Below are 23165 nucleotides of genomic sequence, written 5' to 3'. Positions count from 1 at the left end.
ATTCTAATTTGCTCTTGTGATAGTAGCAGAAAGCAGGTCTGTATGGGCTCTGTTAGAATAAGAAGGCTTTTAATTTAATGCCACCTGTTTCTCTGGCAGTCATGAGAGCGCAGTCTAGGGTTTGTATTAGCTATCGTTGTCAGTCCAAAGGGAGAAAACACCATGTGACTGTTCAAACATGGTTTATTGAGTTTTGTATCTAGCTCATGTGCATTCTCATTATAAACCGAAAGCAAAGCGGTCTTCTGTAATTGCATTTCAGTGTGGAAGTCTAAGCATGTATATTTTCTTGTACATGATCACAGGCTTTCAACATAGCTTTGAAAGGAAAACATGTCAATTCCCAAATGATAGGAATTATTTTTTATTTTTAATATGAGGTGAGGTTTTTATTGCATTTATGAATTTTGTTAGGTTTTGAGAAACACAGACATGCTTGAGGGGTCAGCAAGTACTGGGCAAAATAAGGATTTGCTTTCCAGAGGGTTTTGATCTTTCTTCTATATCCTCCTATTTGCCTTTTAAATCTTCACAGTAGAAAAATTGAGAAAGCATTAATCTTTAATTTATTATGAGAAAAGGATGCTTTTCTTGATTCTTTGGTCACGTTTGAGACTGAGGAAGACTTGAATTGGATTGTTTGGCTGGTAACCAGCCTTTCACTTAGTTCTAAATTACTAAGCACGAAGAGCTTACAAGGAGTACAGGTCTTTATTCTCTTGAGGCTATTGTATGATGCTTTCTTCTGCTGTTCTAGCTGCTGGTATTCTGTGTACACGAGTAAAGTGATAGGTGTAAGAAAACCTGCTTTCAGAAATATATTTACTGAAAGAGGACTCTTGTAAATTTGTTTTCTCTGTGCCTAGTGAACAGACAGTTGATTAGCACAGAAAGAGGAAGGCTGCCCTGTTTATGTATTTGCATAATATGTTTCCCATGTTCATTTAATCCCAGACACAATTTGTAGGTCAGATTTCAGACCTATTAGCCTCCCTGTCATTAATGTTCTCCCCCCAAGAGCTGATGTAAAAATATCTAAGTGCCACGGTCTTTAAAATTTTCTTTTTGTTTACTCTTTTTGTAATGGTTCTGTTTTTGTTTTTTTTTTTTTAAAAAAGACTTACTGTGCTAGCACAAGTGACAGAAAATGAGATTACTTAAACTGTAATTTTGTATTCTGTAGTCAGTGAAAATTAAAGAAGGTAAATGACAATTATGATGACAGTAAAACTTGAGCTCTTAATTTAATCATATCAGGTGTTAACACAACTAAGGAACCAGATATTTTTTTTAAATATTATTCTTGTCCTATGATTCCTCTAATCAGGCTTTTCAAACATACTGTGAAGTTCTGTGACCTGCTGAAACCGACAACATTGTGCATAAATGTTCCCCAGAGCAATGCATACATTCACTGGCTTGCTGCCTTTTAAGCAGCAAAGGCGGCCAGAAAAGACCAGGCCTTGGAGTTAGCAGAGGTGCTAAAAATAGACAGTGTATAGAGAAGAAAATACTGTGCTAATACATATAAGGGACCCTCCCCAAAGGATAGAATTTGTTCTGTACGTTCACCCTTACAAGCATATTGTAGAACTACTGAATGCCAAAAGATGTGTTGTTAATTTGTGATAATCCTGAAGATCACAAATTCAACATCTCTTTTGAAAGTCAGCTTTGCATATAGGAAGCAATCTCTCAGCAGTTTACCTTTAGGGTGTGTAAAAAAAGTCTAAACTCCTTCCTATGCTGTTGACTTTGTTTATCCAGAATAGATTGGCTGTTTTATTTCTATTGGTAGTGCTGAATCCTCAGTGCTATTAGGTATGTGTTTTAAAAACCTGCCCATTAAAAAGAATTAAAAGAGGTTTGTCTTATTTTTAAGTGAATTTTAAAATTATTTTTCCACTCCTGCAAGTACCCTAAGGTGGAGGAATGTTTAATGATATATTTAGTTTTATTCTTCTATCTCAGGGAAAGTGCTAACTTGCAATTTTATGTAAAGATGCAATTATTACATGAGGTCAGATTAAACACAGGGCTAACACGATATTTAGGGAACAGGAGCAAATATTAAATCATCTTTTGTACTTGTAGCAATAAGGAGGCTTAGAGGCTTTCAGTGAGCTTACATCTGCTTTTGTTACGTGTTTATAAATGTAAACAGCTGATAATGCTGAACAAGTCTGCGTAAAACTTGACTGCAAAATAAATAAGTTTACAAACTTCTTCCCCCCCCCCCCCCCCCCCACACTATCTGGATCTGTGGTGAGCTTTAAAAAAAAAAAAAAACACCTTTATTTGCAATGGCTATTTTATGGATTCTTATGTAAGATCTTGAAGGTTATAACTGCTGTGTTCAGTGTTTGGAGAGCTGTATTAAGTTTCTCTTTTCAGAGGAAAAAATCAACAGAGATCCTGAGCAGACTGTTCCTGCAGACCCCTTTTAGTGGAAAGGGACTTCACTTTTTTAACTCTGTAGTCATTTGAAGAATTCAGTGTTTGAGTTAACACCAACAATACTGTTGCTTTTGAACTACATTACAGATTTAGATGTATGCGGAAAAGAATATTGTAAATTCCAGTTGTGCCTGAAGTTAAGATAGCTTCATTAACTTGCAGAGTGTGAATCTGCTCCAGCAGAGAAGTAACCTGAGATGATGAGGATGTATTTCATATTTGAGTCAGTCCTTTGCCAAAGGAAAATGAGAGAAATAGCTCAAGTTGTGATATTAAGCATAACCAACGTAAGCTAATTTTCTTCCCAGAAAGAGTTCAGTCGCCTGCCATCCTTACTTCTTGGGAAGCTTGAAGTCTTTGTAGAACATCATAGAATCATAGAGAGTTGACTTCTGTGAACTTTTTCTTAACTGTTGTTTACTTAGTAATTGTGAATGTTACCTTTAACATTAATTTGGTGTTTTTGCTTACAGCCTGCATCTGTAAATATTTTTTTTCCAATGAAATTTGGTGATTTTTTTTTTCTATATGTATATGTGTATGTTTTCTATATATACGTGGAAAGTATGATTTGCACAGAAGAAATCTGGCCTTTTTCTGGCCTCCTAGTTGTAAGCAGTGTAGCTAGCAGCTCTGGAGCTGCTACATTCTGTTTTTGCAGAACTAGGTGTTGGAATGCTGGGCTATGTGCTCCTCAAGTTAGCTGCATCAACAACTTGTGTTACTAAAAGCATCCCTATCACAGTGAAGAAAGACTGATGCAGAACACACATATATATATATACACACACATACACACATATTTAAAAAAAAAAAAAAAAAAAAGACTTTATGTATTTAGTTGAGATCCTTGGTATGCCAGTATGACATTTGTTAGAAATGCTTGTGGCTTGGTTCTTTAAAATGTCACTTCTGCTCAGAGGCCATTTTGATTTGGCCTTCACTTTACGTTCATTTCTATGTAGTGGAGGCTCAGTTTGTCTTCTTTCAGCTCAGTTACATTTGTACACGCAAAACCACAAGTTTTATAAGTGTTGCTGTATTTATAAAAACTGTGAGAGAATTACAGAATCACAGAATCACAGAATTTTCTAGGTTGGAAGAGACCTCAAGGTCATCGAGTCCAACCTCCAACCTAACGCTAACAGCCCTCCACTAAACCATATCCCTAAGCTGTACATCTAAGCGTCTTTTGAAGACTTCCAGGGATGGTGACTCCACCACTTCCCTGGGCAGCCTGTTCCAATGCCTCACAACCCTTTCTGTAAAGAAGTTCTTCCTAACATCTAACCTAAAACTCCCCTGGCTCAACTTAAGCCCATTCCCCCTCGTCCTGTCACCAGGCACGTGGGAGAACAGGCCAACCCCCACCTCTCTACAGCCTCCTTTAAGGTATCTGTAAAGAGCAATAAGGTCACCCCTGAGCCTCCTCTTCTCCAGGCTGAACAAGCCCAGCTCCCTCAGCCGCTCCTCGTAGGACTTGTTCTCCAGGCCCCTCACCAGCTTCGTCGCCCTTCTCTGCACCCGCTCAAGCACCTCGATGTCCTTCTTGTAGCGAGGGGCCCAAAACTGAACACAGTACTCGAGGTGCGGCCTCACCAGAGCTGAGTACAGGGGGACGATCACCTCCCTAGCCCTGCTGGTCACGCTGTTCCTAATACAAGCCAGGATGCCGTTGGCCTTCTTGGCCACCTGAGCACACTGCTGGCTCATATTCAGCCGACTGTCCACCATCACTCCCAGGTCCTTCTCTGCCTGGCAGCTTTCCAACCATTCCTCTCCCAGCCTGTAGCTCTGCTTGGGGTTATTGCGCCCCAGGTGCAGGACCCGGCACTTGGCCTTGTTAAACTTCATGCAGTTGACCTCAGCCCATCGGTCCAGCCTATCCAGATCCTCCTGCAGAGCTTTCCTACCCTCAAGCAGATCGACACACGCACCTAACTTGGTGTCATCTGCGAACTTACTGAGGGTGCACTTGATGCCCTCGTCCAGATCATCGATGAAGATATTAAAGAGGACCGGCCCCAGCACCGAGCCCTGGGGGACGCCACTAGTGACTGGCCTCCAACTGGACTTGGCTCCATTCACCACGACTCTTTGGGCCCGGCTATCCAGCCAGTTTCTAACCCAACGAAGCGTGCGCCAGTCCAAGCCAAGAGCAGCCAGTTTCTTGAGGAGAATGCTGTGGGAGACGGTGTCAAAAGCCTTGCTGAAGTCAAGGTAGACCACATCCACAGCCTTTCCCTCATCCACCCAGCGCGTCACTCTGTCATAGAAGGAGATCAGGTTCGTCAGGCATGACCTGCCTTTCATAAAGCCATGCTGACTGGGCCTGATCGCCTGCTTCCCCTTCAAGTGCTGCATGATGACTCTCAGGAGGATCTGCTCCATGAGCTTTCCTGGCACTGAGGTCAAACTGACAGGCCTGTAGTTTCCTGGGTCTGCCCTCCGGCCCTTCTTGTAGATGGGCGTCACGTTTGCTAGCCGCCAGTCGATTGGGACCTCCCCCGATAGCCAGGACTGTTGATAAATGATGGACAGTGGCTTGGCCAGCTCCTCTGCCAGTTCCCTCAGTACCCTTGGGTGGATCCCATCTGGCCCCATCGACTTGTGCACATCTAAGTGCCGTAGTAGGTCACCAACCAGTTCTTCATGGATAATGAGGGCCACATCCTGCTCCCCATCCCCTTCCACCAGCTCAGGGTACTGGGTATCCAGAGAACATCCGGTATTGCCGCTAAAGACTGAGGCAAAGAAGGCATTGAGCACCTCCGCCTTTTCCTCATCTCTTGTAACTAAGTTTCCCCCCGCATCCAGTAAAGGATGGAGATTCTCCTTAGTCCTCCTTTTTGTGTTGATGTATTTATAGAAACGTTTTTTGTTATCTTTAACGGCAGTAGCCAGATTGAGCTCCAGATGAGCTTTGGCCTTCCTAATTTTGTCCCTGCACAGCCTCGCTACTTCTTTAAAGTCCTCCTTAGTGGCCTGCCCACTTTTCCAAAGCTTATAAACCCTCTTTTTCCTCCTAAGATCAAGCCACAATTCTCTGTTGAGCCAGGCCGGTCTTCTTCCCCGCCAGCTCGTCTTTGGGCACGTGGGAACAGACCGTTCCTGCGCCATTAAGACTTCCCTCTTGAAGAGCGCCCAGCCTTCCTGGACCCCTCTGCCCTTCAGAACCGCCTCCCAAGGGACTCCACCAACCAATGTCCTGAGCAGCTCAAAGTCAGCCCTCCGAAAGTCCAATACAGCGGTTTTACTGGTCCCCTTCCTGACCTCGCCAAGAATAGTGAACTCCACCATTGCGTGGTCACTCTGCCCTAGACAGCTCCCGACGATCACGTCCTCCACCAGTCCTTCTCTGTTTGTGAAGAGAATTAAGTCATATTTTTGGCTGGAGCATGGGTTGTGAGTTGCCACAGACTCCTCGTGTGACATGGACAAGCCATGTCATCTCTTTGTTCGTCTTCCCTGTTCTTTTTCCGTAGCTGAAGCTTTTCCACTGGGTATCTGTTCGGCATCTCTTGAAAGGAAACCTATCGTTTTTTAGTGATAGTCTTACAGTATTCAAATAAATTGATTTATACTATTCATAAATAAAAAGTTGTATTCTCTTTACTGATCTTTATTCATATTTTTTGATAAATCTTCAATGGGTTGTCTGCTAGTACTGGTTTTGGTTACACAGCATGTTTGAATTTTTATTGAATTGGAATTCTGCACTGGGATGAGTGGTAGGTATTACTTCTGATTTCTAACAAAGAAGCAAGCTAGAAGACAAAACATGTAATGAAATACTGCCTCTACACCCTCTTGTTATAGGACAATTTTCAGAGGGAACCAAGCTCAGTATGTAGGTGTTGTGCTTCCTTCTTCTCCTTACAGTTTTCCACTGAATCACTTCAGTGCTTCCAGCACATAGGTTTGCATGAATGTTTTAGAGTACTTCCTTTGTACATTCTGATAAATGTTTTTCTTGCAGTTATCGCTGTGATGATTTTGTAGTCAATGATACCAAACTGGGACTGGTACAGAAGGTCAGAGAGCACCTACAGAACTTGGAAAAGTAAGTAGCGTGTTTATACCCAGATTGCTTTGGGTGAACTTACATTATTGCATCATGTAAGTGGTACTTCTGTTTTATATCTATATATGTATTTAATATATATGTTTTGGTGCCTGTATAATTGTGATAGAGTGCATGTTTAAAAATGCTTTTTCATCAGTGAGAAGCAGAGGTGCAGAACAAAGAGTTGTGTGTTTTTTTTTGTTTTGTTTTGTTTGTTTGTTTTTTGCTGATCTTGTATGTTTTGTTTCTTTTATTCTGAATCTTGTATAAGCTGTGTATAAATTTCTTGGTATATCACCAACAATTAGCGTCCTTTTCCTTAGAAAAGGGACAGAATTTTCAGAACAGAATCACAGTTTTATCAAAAACAGGAAAAGTTTCTGGAGCAGAGAAATTGCAACTGAAATGCAAGTGGAAGTAGTTATCATGTTAATTGCAGTTTGGTTTCCAACCAGAAAGATTAAGAAATGTTTGTGAACTTAAAATTGTACTGAAAAGACATGTTTTTCGTGCGGCTTTTTCTGGCGCTCTTCCACTGAAGAGTAAATACTATAATCTTTGTGATGCAGACGCCGTGGCCAGTGCTAGATAGCAAATAGTCTTTTCATAGTTTGCTTGCAAATCTTCCATAATACTAAGTACATGTTAATATGGTGCTTCCCAGAATTCAAATACCACTCCTGCTAAGAAATTGCTGTGAGGTTGGAAAGTTCTGGATCCTTCCCGAGGAAGTGTGTTAGTTACTCAGAAAACAGTATTAACATTTTCAATCTTTTCCATTCTTCTTTTGATGGGTTTCTCAGGTATGTAGTAAGATGTAAAGATATGTAAGCATAATGAGAAATACACACAAATATTTTGGAGGTGTCCGGGAGATCTAGCTCCTTTGAAGGTACATGGCACTATTGTAAGTAATGATAAAAATAAAACCAAGCCTGAAAGCTGGAACAAGTTAAATTTTGCTATTAGATTGGTGAGAAGTCTGGAACTTGAGGGCCCAGTAATTTCCAGTGATGTGGAAAAGAATAACTTGTTGTCCTTGTAACTTTGTATTAGTCTTACAGAAATGTTATAAGCTGATGTATTTTTAACCAAGAGAAGTCAGCTATAATGCATAAGTGATAGCACTTAAAATACTTTCTTTAATCTTTGGTAACTTTACTTCATCCTGCTTTTTTGAAGTTGTCTTTCTCAAGGTTTAGGATGACTCTTCTGATACAAGTATTTTATGGAAAGCTACAATAAGCATTCCTTTGATTAGAGGAATAGATCGGGTATGTTTCAGATCAGGAATAGCATGCTAATAAGGCCGTGCTTCAGGGCACACATTGTAGCATGCATAACTTAATGCAATTAACTGAGACATTAGTGTTGAAAATAGGATGTGTGCCTGTACTCCGAGAGAAATGCAGTCTATTTTAAGACTATGAAAAGCATGTGTTGCAATCAGGAAGCTCTCTGCTGTCTTAATGACAATTGATGGCAGATGTAATCATCCTAATGTCTAATGCAGTGATCATCTCTTGTCCATTTCATACAACATTTTGTTTTTATAGTAAGTAACATATTTTAATTGCTTTCCAACAGTTCAGCCTTTACATCAGACAGACATAGGAAAAGAAAACTATTGGAAAACTCATCTATGAACAGCAAGTTATTAAAAGTAAATGTAAGTATAACAGATCCAGTACAGTGAGTTTTGCTAAAGTTCTTGAAGTTTATAGTTGGACTAGATTTAAAAATACATGTCAGTTACCCAAATCCTACTTGGCATATACTTCGTCTTTCTCATCTCCTAACCACACACCTAGAAGAGCCCCTTCTCAAAAAAGTTTTTGATACTCCGCTGCATTTCTGTTGGCCTTGACTTTGAGCTTTGCTGTGTTTGGTGAGATCAGGGAAACTGGAATTAGATAGTACCCATTGGGATTGAAACAGAGCTAGAAATAAGATTTGTGTGTTTTTTTTTTTAAGCAAACAATTTGTTTTTGAGTTGTTCCTCTTACAGTGTAGAAAGAAGGCAGAGAAGCGGGCGCACTCCTTTTCTAGAAGGGAATAAGAGAATAGTTATTAGGAAATAGCAATAAGCTTTAACACTTTTAAAAAGCAATTGGTAAAACTTGTTTTCAAAAGCAGCTGTGGAGTATTCTGAAAACTATACTCAATCTCATATTTCATCTTCCTCATGTTTTAACTTCACATCTGCAGAATAGCACTCAGGAGAGCACAGTCCAGCCCTAGCAGAAAGGCTACATAGTTTCTTTCAGTCAAAGAATGTTGGGACCCAAATGCCTCTGTTTTCTGTGGTTTGAGGTGAGGGAATTTGTAATGCTCATCATTTCATCCAGATTTCAAGTAGGGAGAGGGGGAAAACAGTGACTCAGCTGTATGCATCTGCCTCCTCTTCACCCCTGGCCATCAGGAAGGGCAGAGGAGGGCCATTTCTCCTCAGTCCTGGGGACAAGCAGTGTAGTCCAGGAGAGCTGAAGTAATGGCTGTCTCCAGCTATGAGAAAGAATTGCCTGACTGGGAAGGAGAGACGTTCTTGAGAGGAGTATGAATGGAAATAAGAGGGTGGGGGTGAGAGCAAAGCAGTCAATTGCTGCTTTGTAAAGTCTATGGGTTTAGTTACTTTGAAAATGCACTGCCTACAATTGATGTAGGGTCCTTTGAATGTGCTGTGTGTATTTCTTGTACTGTCCCAATCTTGAGAGGATTGAAATCTTGGAGAGTGATTTTCTGCTTTTTCTGCTATGAAAACTCATAGTGTCATTGTCTGAAGAACTCAATGCTACTAAAAATGAGAGGGAAAATTCTAGGCAACATCTAGATATTGAGAAGACAATGAGAAAAGCATAAACTTAATGCTGCTTTTATTCTTCTTAGACAGTGCTGTTTTCTCCGTTTTATTAATACTTGAATATTGCCTGTGGCAACAGATGATCCTTCTATTCTTGGCACATTGGATTGTTATGTAGAAAAGATAGCATTAATGCTATGCTGTCTCATCCTGGATAAGGATGAGAGGGGAATATGCTAAGGACAATGTAGTGGTACTTGTACTTAGTTTTTGTCATTTACTGGAAAATAGTTCTCTCTTTAAGCAGTAGTTACCAAATTCCTAAATTGCCTATGTAAATAACATTTTTTGATAACGTGTTCACAAATACCCCGATGACATTAGTTCACCAGGGATGTTTTTTTGTGGTAAATCTGAAGGGAAAATGTTTTATTGGAACCCTTTGAATACATATATTTGGTGACCTAAATTTGCATGCAGTCTTTGATGTCAAGTTATAGGTTCATTCTGATACAACTACTGAAAGTTAGTTTAGTTTTAAATTCTGTTAGAACAATAAAGACTATCCCAAGATGTGATGAACTTGAAGAAATGTTTCTAAGTACTGTGGACTGCAGAAACAGTAAATGCCAATACTGTCCACATTTCTCTTGCTTCTGCTCCCAGCCTCATATCATTTGGCAAAAAACAAGCTCATCTGTGTGTAATAGTGCTCTAACCTGTTGAAGTTCCTAGACTGTAAATAGTATTTATTTTTTGTCGCTTCAACATGTTGCTTATTCTTTGCACAGTCTAACTTGACTGTATCTTTCCCAGATAAACTGTCTTTAAAAAGATCTGTCTTTGAAAAACCTCCCTGACAAACAGGTCAGTGCTGGTGACTTAAAAACCTGCAGGCTGCCACACTACACTTACTAGATACAGAACTAGATGGATAAGGATTGGCATCTTCATTTTTCAGACACTTCAGGGAAATTGTCATCCAGTTCTCACTGAACATTACTGGAGTGAGAATATTTACTACCATAAATGCACACAAATACTTCAAAATACAAGTCTGTGATTAAAGCTGTACTGTCCTGTTGAAAAATTTTTTTTCAAGGGGGGAATAAAAAAGGTTGTATAGCTTTCTTTTGATAATGAGTAAGAAATTGGTTTCATGTCAGGTTGGAGCTTCAGTCAGCAAGGCTGGTCATGTGATTACTTTGGCATTGAAACTGCTTTTTTCACAAAGTGTAGTTAATTATTGTTAAAATTTGTGTTGCTTAACAGTAACAGCTCTGTGTGAAGAAAGTGGGGGAGCAGTGATACATCTATCTTTAACTTAACCATCCTCACTTCCAGGGAAGCACCACTGCCCTTTGTGCCACAGGCCTTCGGAACCTGGGGAATACATGTTTCATGAACGCAATCCTGCAGTCGCTCAGGTATCTTCTTTTCTGTCAGTCACGGTTGACCTTGCAGGAGTCAAAGCACATGCTTGTGTTCCACTACTGGGACTGCTGTGGCAGAGCTTTGAATTGATAGGTGGAAGTGGACCTTGAGTTAACCTCCTCAGCAGCTGCAGCCTGTTGTTTCATGGAATACCTTCTGATGCCTCAGTCTATCACAATATCTCCTAGTCAAAGCAGAGCCAAAATGTAATTATTTCAGGTATTTGGGATGATTATTATATTTATAGACCCACCATTCATTTACAGAAGCATTTGCTACATTACTTCTTGTATTTTGGATAAAAATACTTAAAAAAAAAAAAAAAAAACAACTGTTCTGGGTTGCCATCATTTTATCACCACATGAAGTTCTGTTTATGTATTTCAAAGAACAGACTCCAGAATACATAATCTCTTTATTCTCTGCCCATTAAGGTTTTCATTCATTTTTTCTTTTTCTCCAGTAACATTCAGCAGTTCTGCTGTTACTTCAAAGAGTTGCCTGCTGTGGAGCTGAGGAATGGGAAGACAGCAGGCAGGCGAACTTACCATACCAGGAGCCAGGGAGATAACAATGTGTAAGCTGTGTGTTCCTTGTTAGCACTGAACTTTCATGAAACAGCAAATGCTTGAGCAGTAGAACCACTATATGCTTTCAGTGTTAAGAGTTACAGAAAAGTGATTCTTAGAGGGACTCATTCATAGAATAGTTTGCTGTACAAGAAGAAACTTGTGTCACTTGCAGTGTGCTCATGTAGCCCTAGTGCTGCAGGGAGAGGCAGTCAAAAAAACCTGAGAGCACTAGAGTGTAACTGCATTTAAAGTAAGCTTAAGAAGTGCTTATTATATCTAGTCCAAATATTACATTATTTAATTCCAGCTAAAATATGGCCATGTGGATATGACATTCAGAGTCTGTAACCTGTTTAAGCAAGCCTTAAAGTGACCACATTAGCAGAGTATACAGTATAATGGTGAAAGGTGAATAGGTATCCAAGTGAGTCCTCAACATTTGAAATGTAATTTTCCAAACCTGTCTGGTATGGGTAGGATTTTAAGACATAAACAGTGGGAAGTACTAAAACGGGTAATACCCAGCCATTACAATTTTATGCAAGGTGATGTCTGATATTTGTACCATGGAGCTAGTAAACCTGTAGAGTTATAATGCAAGTCCATATTCATCACCACCTTTTATTCTTTCTAGTTCACTGGTGGAAGAATTCAGAAAGACACTTTGTGCTTTATGGCAAGGAAGCCAAACTGCATTTAGTCCAGAGTCTTTATTTTATGTTGTCTGGAAAATCATGCCAAATTTTAGGTAAGTTATGTGAAATACAAACAATATCCTTGATTGTAACCTTACATTGCTGGCGTTGTAATCTAAAATGTGCTGAGTCTGGGGTATGGACTCTATGCAGCTTTCCTGTATGCCCACAGATATGCCTTGGAAAGGATCCTTACTTTGATTTACTGTTTTGCGTTTACTAGCAGTGCTTTTCTTCCCCCTGTCCTTTGACCACATGCTACATGTAGCATTATCGGAGAGAGGTCAAACATTTCTAATACTAAAACAGTAGTAGTTTTACCTTTGAACCAGTGCTCTGAGGGGTAGAAGAATCAAGAAGACAAAATCTTGCAGGTAGGCAGAATTCAGAAAGACAAATTGTGCTTTATGACAAGGAAGCCAAATTGCATTTAGTTCAGAGTCTTAGTCCAAGTGCATGGTGTTGACAGAACCAAGAACAAGCTTGCTGCGATAAGAAATTGATGTAGTCAGATTCAAAATGTACAGGTTTAAATGAGAACACTCTGTAAAACTTCCTTGATTCTCTCAAAGTACTACAGTCATCGTCAGTTGGACATGAAATGAGGGCTATAATAAAAAAATCATATGTAACTAAAAGGCATTTTGTGCCCATGCTGACAGAAAAGACAAAAGGGGAAAAGGTTATCCAAGTAAATCGAAGTATCATTCCTCTCCAAGGTCTCCCTGTCCTGGCCCCTGAACCTTTCAAAGGAGCACTGAAACCTGTTAGGATATATTGTGATGAGGTAAGTTGCTCCATTGTCTCAGGTAGTAAAGATACTGTTATGTTACATCTCCAGCAGTGCTGAAAAGATGCTGTGAACACATCTGAGCAACCCAAGTCACAAAAAATATTTTTATTCTATTCTTCACACTGCCTAATATGTTTCACTTGGCTTAAGAGAATCAAGGAAGTTTAATACCAGTAGTTTCAAGCAGCGACCAAAATATCATCCTTAATCTGTCCTTGACCAGTTTCCCTACTACAGTCTTCACAATAATTCTTGTTAGGCTAAGCAAGAAATGAGTTCATTAAGTTCCTCAAGCAAATTTTCAGCACTGTGGATTCTATCACAGTTTTTAAAAGAAAGAGTGTTTTTTTAAATTATTTTTTATTATTTTTTCCCTTTATTCCCATTTAGCTGGGAACATATCCGTGATTAACTGATAAGAGAACTTAAATCACATGAAGAGTAGCATCAGATGCTCTGCTCTGTATATTCCCAATCCCACATGACCTAGTGAGAACACTTGTTCAGTGCTTAATTGTACCTTGTAAAAGTTCATGATGCTGCAACTCTAGTTCTACCTTGTATGCTGCTTATGAGAGTGGAAGTGGTGGATGGACACATGAAAGACAGCTGGAGTCAGTAGCATGTTAACAGCGAACCATCCACTTGGGCCTGTGCTTATGAAGCCTAATGACAGGGGCTGGGAGAGGAAATATGTCTGGAAACTCAGTGTAATATGTTTAGCCTAAAAAGTTGTTTCAGTTGTTGAAAGTTATGTGCCTGCCTCCAGGACTGCAAGTGCTGTTGTTTTTTCAGGTTAAATGCTTTCTTACAGAAGGTTAAAGGGACAGACTATTGCTGAGGTGGTCCATGGCCCTCTGTTTCATGTGTATGTAGGCAGTAGAGAATATTGCTTAGTTGTTTGGCCTTGTGTATTACAAGCACAGCTGAAGTGTCTCAGAGCTCTAATGCTAATTTGGAAGTCCTGCTCTTTGACTGTTGTACTAAGTCTGTTGCTTTCATACTGCTGCATGGCAGAACAGTTCTGGGCCTCTTGCTGAGTTGCAAGATTTGTACTTTGCTTGTTTGCTGCTATATAAATAGTATCTTCTATTTTCTTAGTAACTGTTTCTTTATATCTTGTTACCAGTAGAAAAAAAGAATAACAGAGGTGGGCTTGAGTTGAATTGGTCAGGTGGATGGAAAGCAGTTTTATTGCACAAGCTGACTCAGAGAAACTACGCTTTCTAGCTGACGGATCTTTGTCTGTATCATGTTTTTTAAAAGATCTGCATCTGTACTTAAGCTTTTTTTTTTTTTTATCAAATTCAAAGAATCTTTCACCTAGAATTAACTTGTATCAAATGTAAACACATGCATCAGGAACACAACCAGTAACGTGTAATGATTCCAAAGGTTATTTCATCAAATTTGCTGCAGATCAAACGTGCTATTTGCTGTAGATCAAGCTTTAGAGCTTTTCTATGAGGAAATTGATGTTGGAAGGGTACCTGAAGCAAAGTAAATTCTAAAAATTTAAGCTGTATATAATTTCTCAGTGATTGCTTTTAAAGGTGGGAGTTTGGATGAAAACATTACTGTTATTCTACAGATGAAATGGCTTTACTTTCTTTTTATTTTGCTGCCTCCTAGCAATACTTTCCTGGGATACACCTACGTTCCTCACTAAACATATCAGTAATACATTGAGTGCTGTGACATGATTCTCTTGGACATTATCCCTTCTCTGTGTAGTAGCACAGAACATCTCTCCGTTGTTTCTTCCCAGACATATCTTATCTGACAGTTATCGCTGATACTTAGGTGAAATAAGGAGGATAACAATATGTAAGGGAGGCATAACAAGGCAACTTACATAATTGGAAAAGAAAAAGAAGAAAAGCCAGGTCTCATACTGGGGGATTTTTGTAATTCGGCCTACAACAACTTGCGCATAATTACGTCAGTGTTGCACAAAGCTTTCACTGTTTAACTATATATGTCGTCTCCTTCATATAAGTATACATCTTACAGCAAACAAATACCTTTTTCTTTATGTTTGATGCATGATTTAGCTTAAATAACATTAAAGGTGTATTTACCCTGATGGTTTCTCCATTACCTTTGATTAAGTTAGTGGCTTTAAAAAAAAAGAACACAACAACAACAAAAAGTCTTTGAGCAGTGCTGCTGCTGATAGCATTAACAGCTGAGATCGGAACCTTGTCCTGGCAAATTCATATCCTCAAATGATGCTCTGTATCTCCCACCACTGCCTTCCTTTCCCAGCAAGTGGTGTGTAGGTTAGGCAAAGGAAGGTGTACAAGTCTAAGCATGTCTACAGCTCTCATGTTAAGAGAGGAGGAAAGAAATCTCTGTTTCATCCTCACCACTTCAGAGTTTGTATTGTCATTTAAAGATGCATGTGGAAAAAAAACACTAAGAATAAATTCCCTATTCTGGTGTGGTCCAAGCAGGCAAGCAAACAAATTGCCAAAGTGACGTGTGGGCTCAGTGACTGAATGAAAATGGTGCAGTAACTCTGACGTCACACATCAACACTATGAACCAGTTTTGAGACTTAAGAGTTTCAAAGTAGGGATGCATAGTGTGCTGGCAGAATCCAGTAACTAACAATACCTAAACAGACGTACTAATCAAATACAGTCAGTAGCAAATAAAGAAGAAAAAAGGAGGCAAGCTTTTGCACAAGTGAGGGGAAATTACTGTGACCATTGTGCATTTTTAGCTAGCATGTATATAGACGTAGGATGTTACTACCATAGATGAAATTTATTGAGGTAAATTAACATTGCAGCTACAGTTAAAGAATACGTGAGGAAATTTTGTCTCCGCTGCTCTCTGTTGCATTTAAAAGGGCTCTTCTGATATAAAACTTACCTTAAACATTTCTCTGGCTTTAAGAAGAGACCTCCATAGCAATGTGAGGGACCAAAAAAATCATGCAGTTTGTGTAGATATCACTTTATCTTTCCAGAGGCTAACTTGATACATTTGGTACATTTTGGTACAAACATTGCTGTAAAGTCTGCTCTGTGTTATTAAACAAACATACATTCTTCCACGTGACATGTTCTTTATCAGCGTGTACTGACAATAAAGCAACCTGCATGTTTGATTTTGTTGTTTCTTTTTTCACTTAAGGGGATACCAGCAGCAGGATGCTCATGAGTTCATGCGTTACCTTTTGGACCATCTACACCTGGAACTCCAGGGTGGTTTTAATGGTGTTTCACGTTCAGTAATTTTGCAAGAAAATTCTAGCCTGACTGCAAGCAGCAAATGTTGCATGTAAGACTTGTTTATTAATTACTTGTTTATTAATTCAATACCTCAATGCTTTGTATAGATCGGTGTGGTGGATTGAAGTTTCAAGTTCATGGGTCCTTGTTTAACATTTCCTCAGCATGCATGTTAAGAGGGCAAATTACAAAGCTGCACAGTAATGGATTATAATCCTATGGGATGTGCTTCCTTGAAAAGCAAGTATGGCTCTTAGACTAGCATTTTTAATAGGTATGAACAAATAGAGTAAATTGTAAACACGTTTTAATTCATTTTTCATTCAGGAAAAAAAACCCACACACTTCTTCCTATTTTGTACCTATATATACCTTGCTTCTATTCAGTCTTGTTTTTCTTAGGGCAATAGATAGCCTGAACAATACAGAGGCAAAAATGCCAAGTACTTGTAGGTTTAAATTGTCAGCAGACCTTCTAGAATGAGCAGGGCAATTGCTGTTTGACTATGGAAATTTTCCTGGACCCACTCTACATTTCTTGATCACTTGACACACAGTTAAAGTTATGAGGTTATAAAGTTAACTGAAATGGTTACAGTAAAGTAATAAAGATGCTGTGAATGCATGTGAGCGCCTGTTTATTTTTGGGTAGCTATTCCATCTGCTTAACAAGCAGAGTTTGGATTAACTGTAAAGATGTAGGCAGAGTGCATACGTGAAACACGGGTTTCTGCAAGCTTGTATTGTCAGAACTGCAAGCACAAACTAGCATGTAATTTAGAAGTTGTGTAATGTAACTTAAAATGTTTTGTTCTCATTGGACTACATGGCCATTATATAATCTGATGAAAAGATTAAGTGAGAGACTAATGAAAGCATAGAGAATAAAGATGCCGCTACATATTGCTTAGTATATCTTAATGCAAGTTAAAGCTGTCTTTGGAAGCAAATAAATGGCAGAAGTGCAGAAATATGCTTTAAAGAAGTCAAAATTACTCATAGCAAAGTAGGGTGTAGATTTGAAATGTTTGGCCTACCTGAGAGGGAAGCATTTTTCTTTAAAAATTGCTGTTCAGAAACAGCCTTAATTACAGCGTTGAAATACTGTACCATGTAGGAAGTGGCTCTATATTATAAAAAATACAGTCAAGCAGAATACTTTCAGCATTAAAATTCTCAGCATCTGTGTAGGGAATATGAAGTTCACAATTTGTACTGGTACAAGATAAAGCAAAAGTATTACAGAATTAATGCACTGTGCAATTCTGGGAAGAATGAAAGCCCTGTGAATTAATTCAGTCTGTTACACGTGGACCTAACTGCACTGCCTAGTAGCAATGAGTGGTAACCAGTAAACATCTAGGAGGTATTGAATATAAAGCACAGACCAGACATTCTGACTTTACCTCTCTATTGTTGTTTCTCTAGAAATGGAGCATCTACTGTGGTCACAGCGATTTTTGGAGGCATTCTTCAAAATGAAGTGAACTGTTTAATATGCGGGACTGAATCTAGAAAGTTTGACCCATTCCTAGGTAAGGTGCCTCTTGTCATCAAAAAAGTGGTTGACATAAGTCAGAAAAACAAATCTTGACTCTTGATTGGTTTAGATGGCATATGACTGAACTGAAATTTTAGCCTGGGAAGATTAGGCCTTGTTTTATTCAGCCCTAATTTTTTTAATTGTTTTTTCTAGACCTTTCGCTAGATATTCCAAGTCAGTTCAGAAACAAGCGTACTAAGAATCAAGAAAATGGACCAATGTGCACACTACGAGGTAAGAGTCTCTGCATAATGAAATAATTAACAGAAATCAGAGCATATACTTGCTAATTGCAGAGGAGCCAGGCTTTTATCTAGGGTATGACTTGATGCTACATGCTATCTGCTTTTATGAGCTGCTGCAGTAGAAGAGGGTGCTAAAACAATTTTTCATACGGTTTTTACCTGTCACTGTGTATTGACGTACAAATGCAATGAACTGTGGCTGAGATGTGCTTTAAGTCTGCAGGTCAGCTAAGTAAATACCAAGGAAAACACCAGCAGAGTGCATTTTTTGTGGTTAGAATAGTTCTAATCTAGTCCAGTCTTTCCAACCAACATTTTGTGCAGTGTGCATAGTGGTATTTGCTAAGGCTCTGTGCTTACAAGCGTGTTTGAAAACATGCCAGTTGTCTCTTGTGCATTTGCTTTTTAAACATCATAAATAAAATACTGCAGTTGGTGCTGTTGGCACCTTTTTTGGAGCCAACTGAAGTTGGGCACTGGTGCTATTACTGATCTTATTTTAAAGGCTGTTAATTTTTACACATTTGTAAATTGCATTTTATTTGCACTCATTGCAAATCACAAAATACTAATATATTAAAAAACAAACAAACAAAAAATTTTTACCACGGTTCATCTTGTACCTAAAATCAAATCTCTTTTAAAAAGTTGAACATTCTTAGAAAGTCATATGATTTCTTTTGAAAAATAAAGTTGTGTTGAGTGTTGGAAGGAATATTGTTTTCAAGAGTAAGATTTCTTGAATTATTTTTTTTCTCTGGAACTGCTTATAGCTGTACTTGTTTAAAGGACCAAGAAACATTGCACGTTGCAACATCCTAATACATCACATAGCTGCAGCTTTTTACTGCACAACTGTAGATTAACTAGAAGGACTGCTACAGATGCATACCTTCTTTAGGTTGTTGAATTTGTTGCATTTCATGTTAGAAATATCATTTGCTATCATCTTGAATTAGAGTTCTGTGTGTATGTGTTCTTTGTTTTTAGATTGTCTTCGCAGTTTTACAGACCTGGAAGAACTTGATGAGACAGAGCTGTATATGTGTCATAAATGCAAAAAGAAACAGAAGTCCACCAAAAAATTCTGGATTCAGAAACTACCAAAGGTTTGTATAAATATTAAAAGTATCAGCATGGCAATGTGGTACTGGAAATAACTGCTCAGCTGTTACTAGACCTACACATAACCCTCCCGTAGGCTATAGCAGATATCTAGCAGTACTAAGTTCAGCCTGTTCCCCTAATGCATCCATTTTGTTTTGTTAATCCCTTAGGTGCTATGCTTACACTTGAAACGATTTCACTGGACAGCATATCTGAGAAACAAAGTTGATACATATGTTGAGTTTCCCTTACGAGGCCTAGACATGAAGTGCTACTTGTTAGAGGTATGGAGCCTCATGGATACCTCCCAGAGAAATCTGTTCCATCACATGTATGTCTTCATTACAAATTAAAGCAGGCATCACTGAAGAGTTTTTTCTTTCTAATCGCAGCCTGAAAACAGTGGCCCAGAAAGCTGCCTCTATGACCTTGCAGCTGTTGTTGTGCATCATGGTTCAGGGTGAGTACATGGAATTAGCCGGCTTCTGAGCAGAGAAATTCTTCCCACTGAAGTACATGCTGACTTATTTAAGGTTTTTCTGCCCATAGTGAACATCTGTGTATTTTACTGGTGGAAATATGCAGAAATTCACAAGTTTATATGGAACTAAGCTGAAGTAACTTCAGATAGATTGATGTAATAATTCCTGTGATTTCCAGTTAGTCTTTGGGAGTAGAGAATAGGAGTGACAGACAACATGAAACTGTTCTAGTTCCTCAGGAATAGAAGACGCTAAAACCAACAGGGTGGATAAAAGGGCCTTTCAGAAGTTAATGCTTCATTTTGAAATTCTTACTACAAGGGAGAGAGATTTTGTTTCCTCTTCTGTTCAGTTTGAAAGGCACATGTGCATTTATGCCAGAGTGTACGTGTTTGAAACAAGTGTAGATTTAAGATTGGCACAGGAGAAGCAATTACTCTGCATCTACCTACAGGAGTGATAATTCAAAGGGAATACTAATAGGCATGCCACAAAGCTGGACAGTTTCATATTTTGAAATACAGTTGCTGGATAGGGGTTGTTTGTTTGTTTGTTTTCCATTACTTAGCCATGGGTGGATCTGTTGAGAATAACTGTAGTAGTGACAAAAACAATTGTTGATTGTATAGTTAATAGGAAATCACTCTCTGGATGTGAAGGTATAAAAGAACTTTTCTAAAGAAGCTAAATCCCATTAATCAAAACCGTACTTATATCTGAATATAATCTGGAGGTATTACAGATACGAGTATGAGCTGGACTGTCTAAACAATTTGACTACTAAATGCAGCTGTTGTAGCACCACAGTGCATCTGTCTGGTGCTTTGAAGTCCTAGGAAAACTGTACAGGCAGCAAGAGAGCAGGTCACAGAATAGAATTAGATGGTTGGAACCATTGAAAGCATGTTACAACATATAAGTGAAAGCAGGCCTTATATTGGTGGTGGCAGGGTATGAAAATAGGTGGGTGTATAGTTCTGATACGTTACAGTCAATACATAGGGCTCCAAAACTTTGATCTGTTTAAAACATACTTGAAAGATTTGTTCTGTTGTGTGTCCTTTTGGTTAAATTTAGACTATGTGAGTTTCTCTAGACCAAAATAGGTAAGATGTATAAAAATAAAGCACAGTACAACTTCTACAGCTAACATTTAAGCAACAGATAATGGGCTTAACAAACCTGGAAGTTGTTCTGTGTTGCAAAAGGCCTTGCTTGCCTAATAACAATGGGATGCTATGAAGCTCATATTAAAAATAAAATAAATTTAACTTATCCCTGCAAGTAAGTGATTATTTTACTTAACATGAAACTTTACTTTAAAGAACTTCAAGTGCCACTGATTAAGACAAGAAAAATCTTACCAACTATCGTAGAGGGCTGTCAGTTCCTTTCTTGCTTGGGTTCCTTGAAGTCTCTTAGTCCATTATTGCCTAATAGAAAATGCATCAGAGAAGGAGGTGGCCCGTCTCCTTCTGATTGTCCTTTTTCTTTTCCCCCCATCCCTGCCTTGCTGACAGCGTTGGCTCTGGACATTACACCGCGTATGCAGCTCACGAAGGTCGTTGGTTCCATTTCAACGACAGTACTGTAACGCTGACCGACGAGGAGACTGTGGTAAAGGCGAAGGCCTACATCCTCTTCTATGTGGAACGGCAAGCCAAATCTGGATCAGATAAACTTTAATACCTCCTTTTAATTCTCACTTATCAAGTCCAGCGGACAAAACATTTCCATTTTTCCGTAAATACTTGATCCAAGACTATTAATTTCATTGTGCACTTTTCAATTTCCTCTTGTGGGTTTTAGTTTTGTTGTGTCAATGGTAGCATTTGACTTACTGAACTTGGACACAAACTAACTTTTTTTAGTTATACCAGAAAACCTCAGCAGATTTTGATTTGCTGCTTTAGTTGTGATAACTCAATTTTTATATATATAGTTTCAAGAAATACTTAGTTATTTGACTTTTTTATATTAATGTTTTCAGTTCTCACTTTCTAAAGGCACATTTACATCAGAGAAGCTTTCTGTCCTCCTTACAAGCAAGAGAAATGTGCTTCTGATTACAAAGAGCAATACAACTTCAAGCTGCTCTTACAGCTGTTGTATCGATATGATTTAATCTCTTTAAATCAAGGAATTGTTTGCACGTACTATTTTCCCTCGTGCAAGAAATTAAGCCGTGACCTCTGAACAATCATTCTTTGTCTGAAGAAGAGATGAGATGTGGCATCATTAAATAGACCAGGTAATTGCTGCTATATCGGTGTGTATTCGGGCTGCTGACTTTCAGGAATCATTGTAAATAAACAGTTGGTTCAATTGTATCTATACTGCAGATTAATTCAAATATTCCTTGCATATGCTCTTCCCTCCCTCCCCTCATTTTTTTTTTTAAATCTTAAAATATATATACGTCTAAATTGTGTTAAGATTTATTATTCTTTTTTAAACCAGATGTGAATTGCCAGAAACATATCTGTTTTAAACAGTAATCCTGACATTTGACCATGAACTTTACTTTAAAACTTGGAGATTTCCTGGCAGTGGGACCCCAACCCTCCTTGCATGTGGAAACTGGGATCACAGCCCCTAATGGGAACAGCCATAGGTCTAACTAATATAGCTCCTGTCTACTTTAATGCCTGTATTAATTTAATTAATTTAAGACTGAAAAGAAGTGGATGGAGTTCAAGATGCTTGGCATGGCAGTTGTTTTTATCAGATCAAAACTAAAACAAACTAAAGGGAGATACTTTCTCAGAATAGCCTGAGGAGTGAAGATTGACCCAAAACCGCTTGTTGACTGGAGCAGATTCTGGTAGCTGCAGTATTTACTCATAAGCCCACTGTGGGATCTTTATTTTCAGTTTTGAGATTCACACTGGAGACATGATACAATTTCTATGACTTGATTATGTAATAGAGAAAGACATCTGTTTAAACATTGGTATTTTCAGCTATGCCACTGTTCCAGATAGTGGAGGTCAGATCCTCTCTGCTAGTGAAATTTAGAAAAGGACAGGAAAAACCTATATTGCAAAATCCAGGAATCTGATCTTTGGCATGCTACATTTTGGTGCTTTCCCCCATTCCACCCTTTCTAGTTACCTTTGACGTGCCTAGCAAGTAACCGGACACTCCTGCAATCGCAAAAGCTTCTTAGTAAGAATGTTGTGGGGTTTTTTAACCTCATGTACAGTCACACAGCCAAATTGCACCTTTTATTTGCGATAACAGAAGAATATACTAGCCTGAAACCACACAAGAACACAAGTAAAATATTGAATATTCTTTATTATACTGAGTATTCTTTTTAGTTACTGCTTCTAAAAGGCATAGTATGAAGTTAAAAAAAAATAAAAATCCCTATAAATTGTACTGATACAGCTCATGGTGCACTTGGGTGAACTTCATTTTCCTTGCTGTGGGTTACCTGCTAGCTGTACATTGACAAGCATAAACAGAAATCAGGAGATTTTTTTTTTTTTTAAATGACAGTCTTACGGCCTTTTCAAGTCATGTTGAACCAGGAAAGAGAGAGAAAGAGAGGTTGGCTTAATATAAAAGCTGCAGAAAACGTTCCACATTGCTAAGTGTGTGTGTGTAAGCTGTACACTAGCTAAACTTACTGTGATTATTATTTGGTACACTGAGGGCCGCACACATATATATGGATGCCTTTTTTTTTTTCAAGTTGAACAATAACTAAAACTAATAACTGTT

At 38.6% G+C, this 23165-nt stretch overlaps 1 protein-coding gene across 6 annotated transcripts in view; it reads left to right on the top strand.

Moving 5' to 3' along the window:
- The window catches only part of USP3 (ubiquitin specific peptidase 3), a 46444-nt gene that overhangs the window by 21565 nt on the left and 1714 nt on the right, over nucleotides 1-23165 (top strand). For 5 of the 6 annotated variants that reach the window (XM_084531608.1, XM_084531609.1, XM_084531611.1 and 2 more), the window contains 12 exons: nucleotides 6437-6520; nucleotides 8111-8192; nucleotides 10668-10750; nucleotides 11221-11334; nucleotides 11964-12077; nucleotides 15962-16108; nucleotides 17488-17594; nucleotides 17756-17836; nucleotides 18838-18956; nucleotides 19125-19238; nucleotides 19347-19414; nucleotides 20957-21766. In XM_084531608.1, the coding sequence (XP_084387734.1) occupies nucleotides 6437-6520; nucleotides 8111-8192; nucleotides 10668-10750; nucleotides 11221-11334; nucleotides 11964-12077; nucleotides 15962-16108; nucleotides 17488-17594; nucleotides 17756-17836; nucleotides 18838-18956; nucleotides 19125-19238; nucleotides 19347-19414; nucleotides 20957-21122 (1279 nt within the window). In that variant the 3' untranslated portion in view covers nucleotides 21123-21766. Of the gene's footprint in view, nucleotides 1-6436; nucleotides 6521-8110; nucleotides 8193-10667; nucleotides 10751-11220; nucleotides 11335-11963; nucleotides 12078-15961; nucleotides 16109-17487; nucleotides 17595-17755; nucleotides 17837-18837; nucleotides 18957-19124; nucleotides 19239-19346; nucleotides 19415-20956; nucleotides 21767-23165 lie in introns of those variants that run through there. The other variant, XR_014696638.1, reaches the window with a different exon arrangement.

This window comes from Aythya ferina (assembly GCF_964211825.1).
Source record: "Aythya ferina genome assembly, chromosome: 11".
Classification (NCBI taxonomy): Eukaryota; Metazoa; Chordata; class Aves; order Anseriformes; family Anatidae; genus Aythya; species Aythya ferina.
The sequence above is the reverse complement of the archived record's forward strand: the minus strand, read 5'-3'. Positions and strand labels throughout refer to the sequence as shown.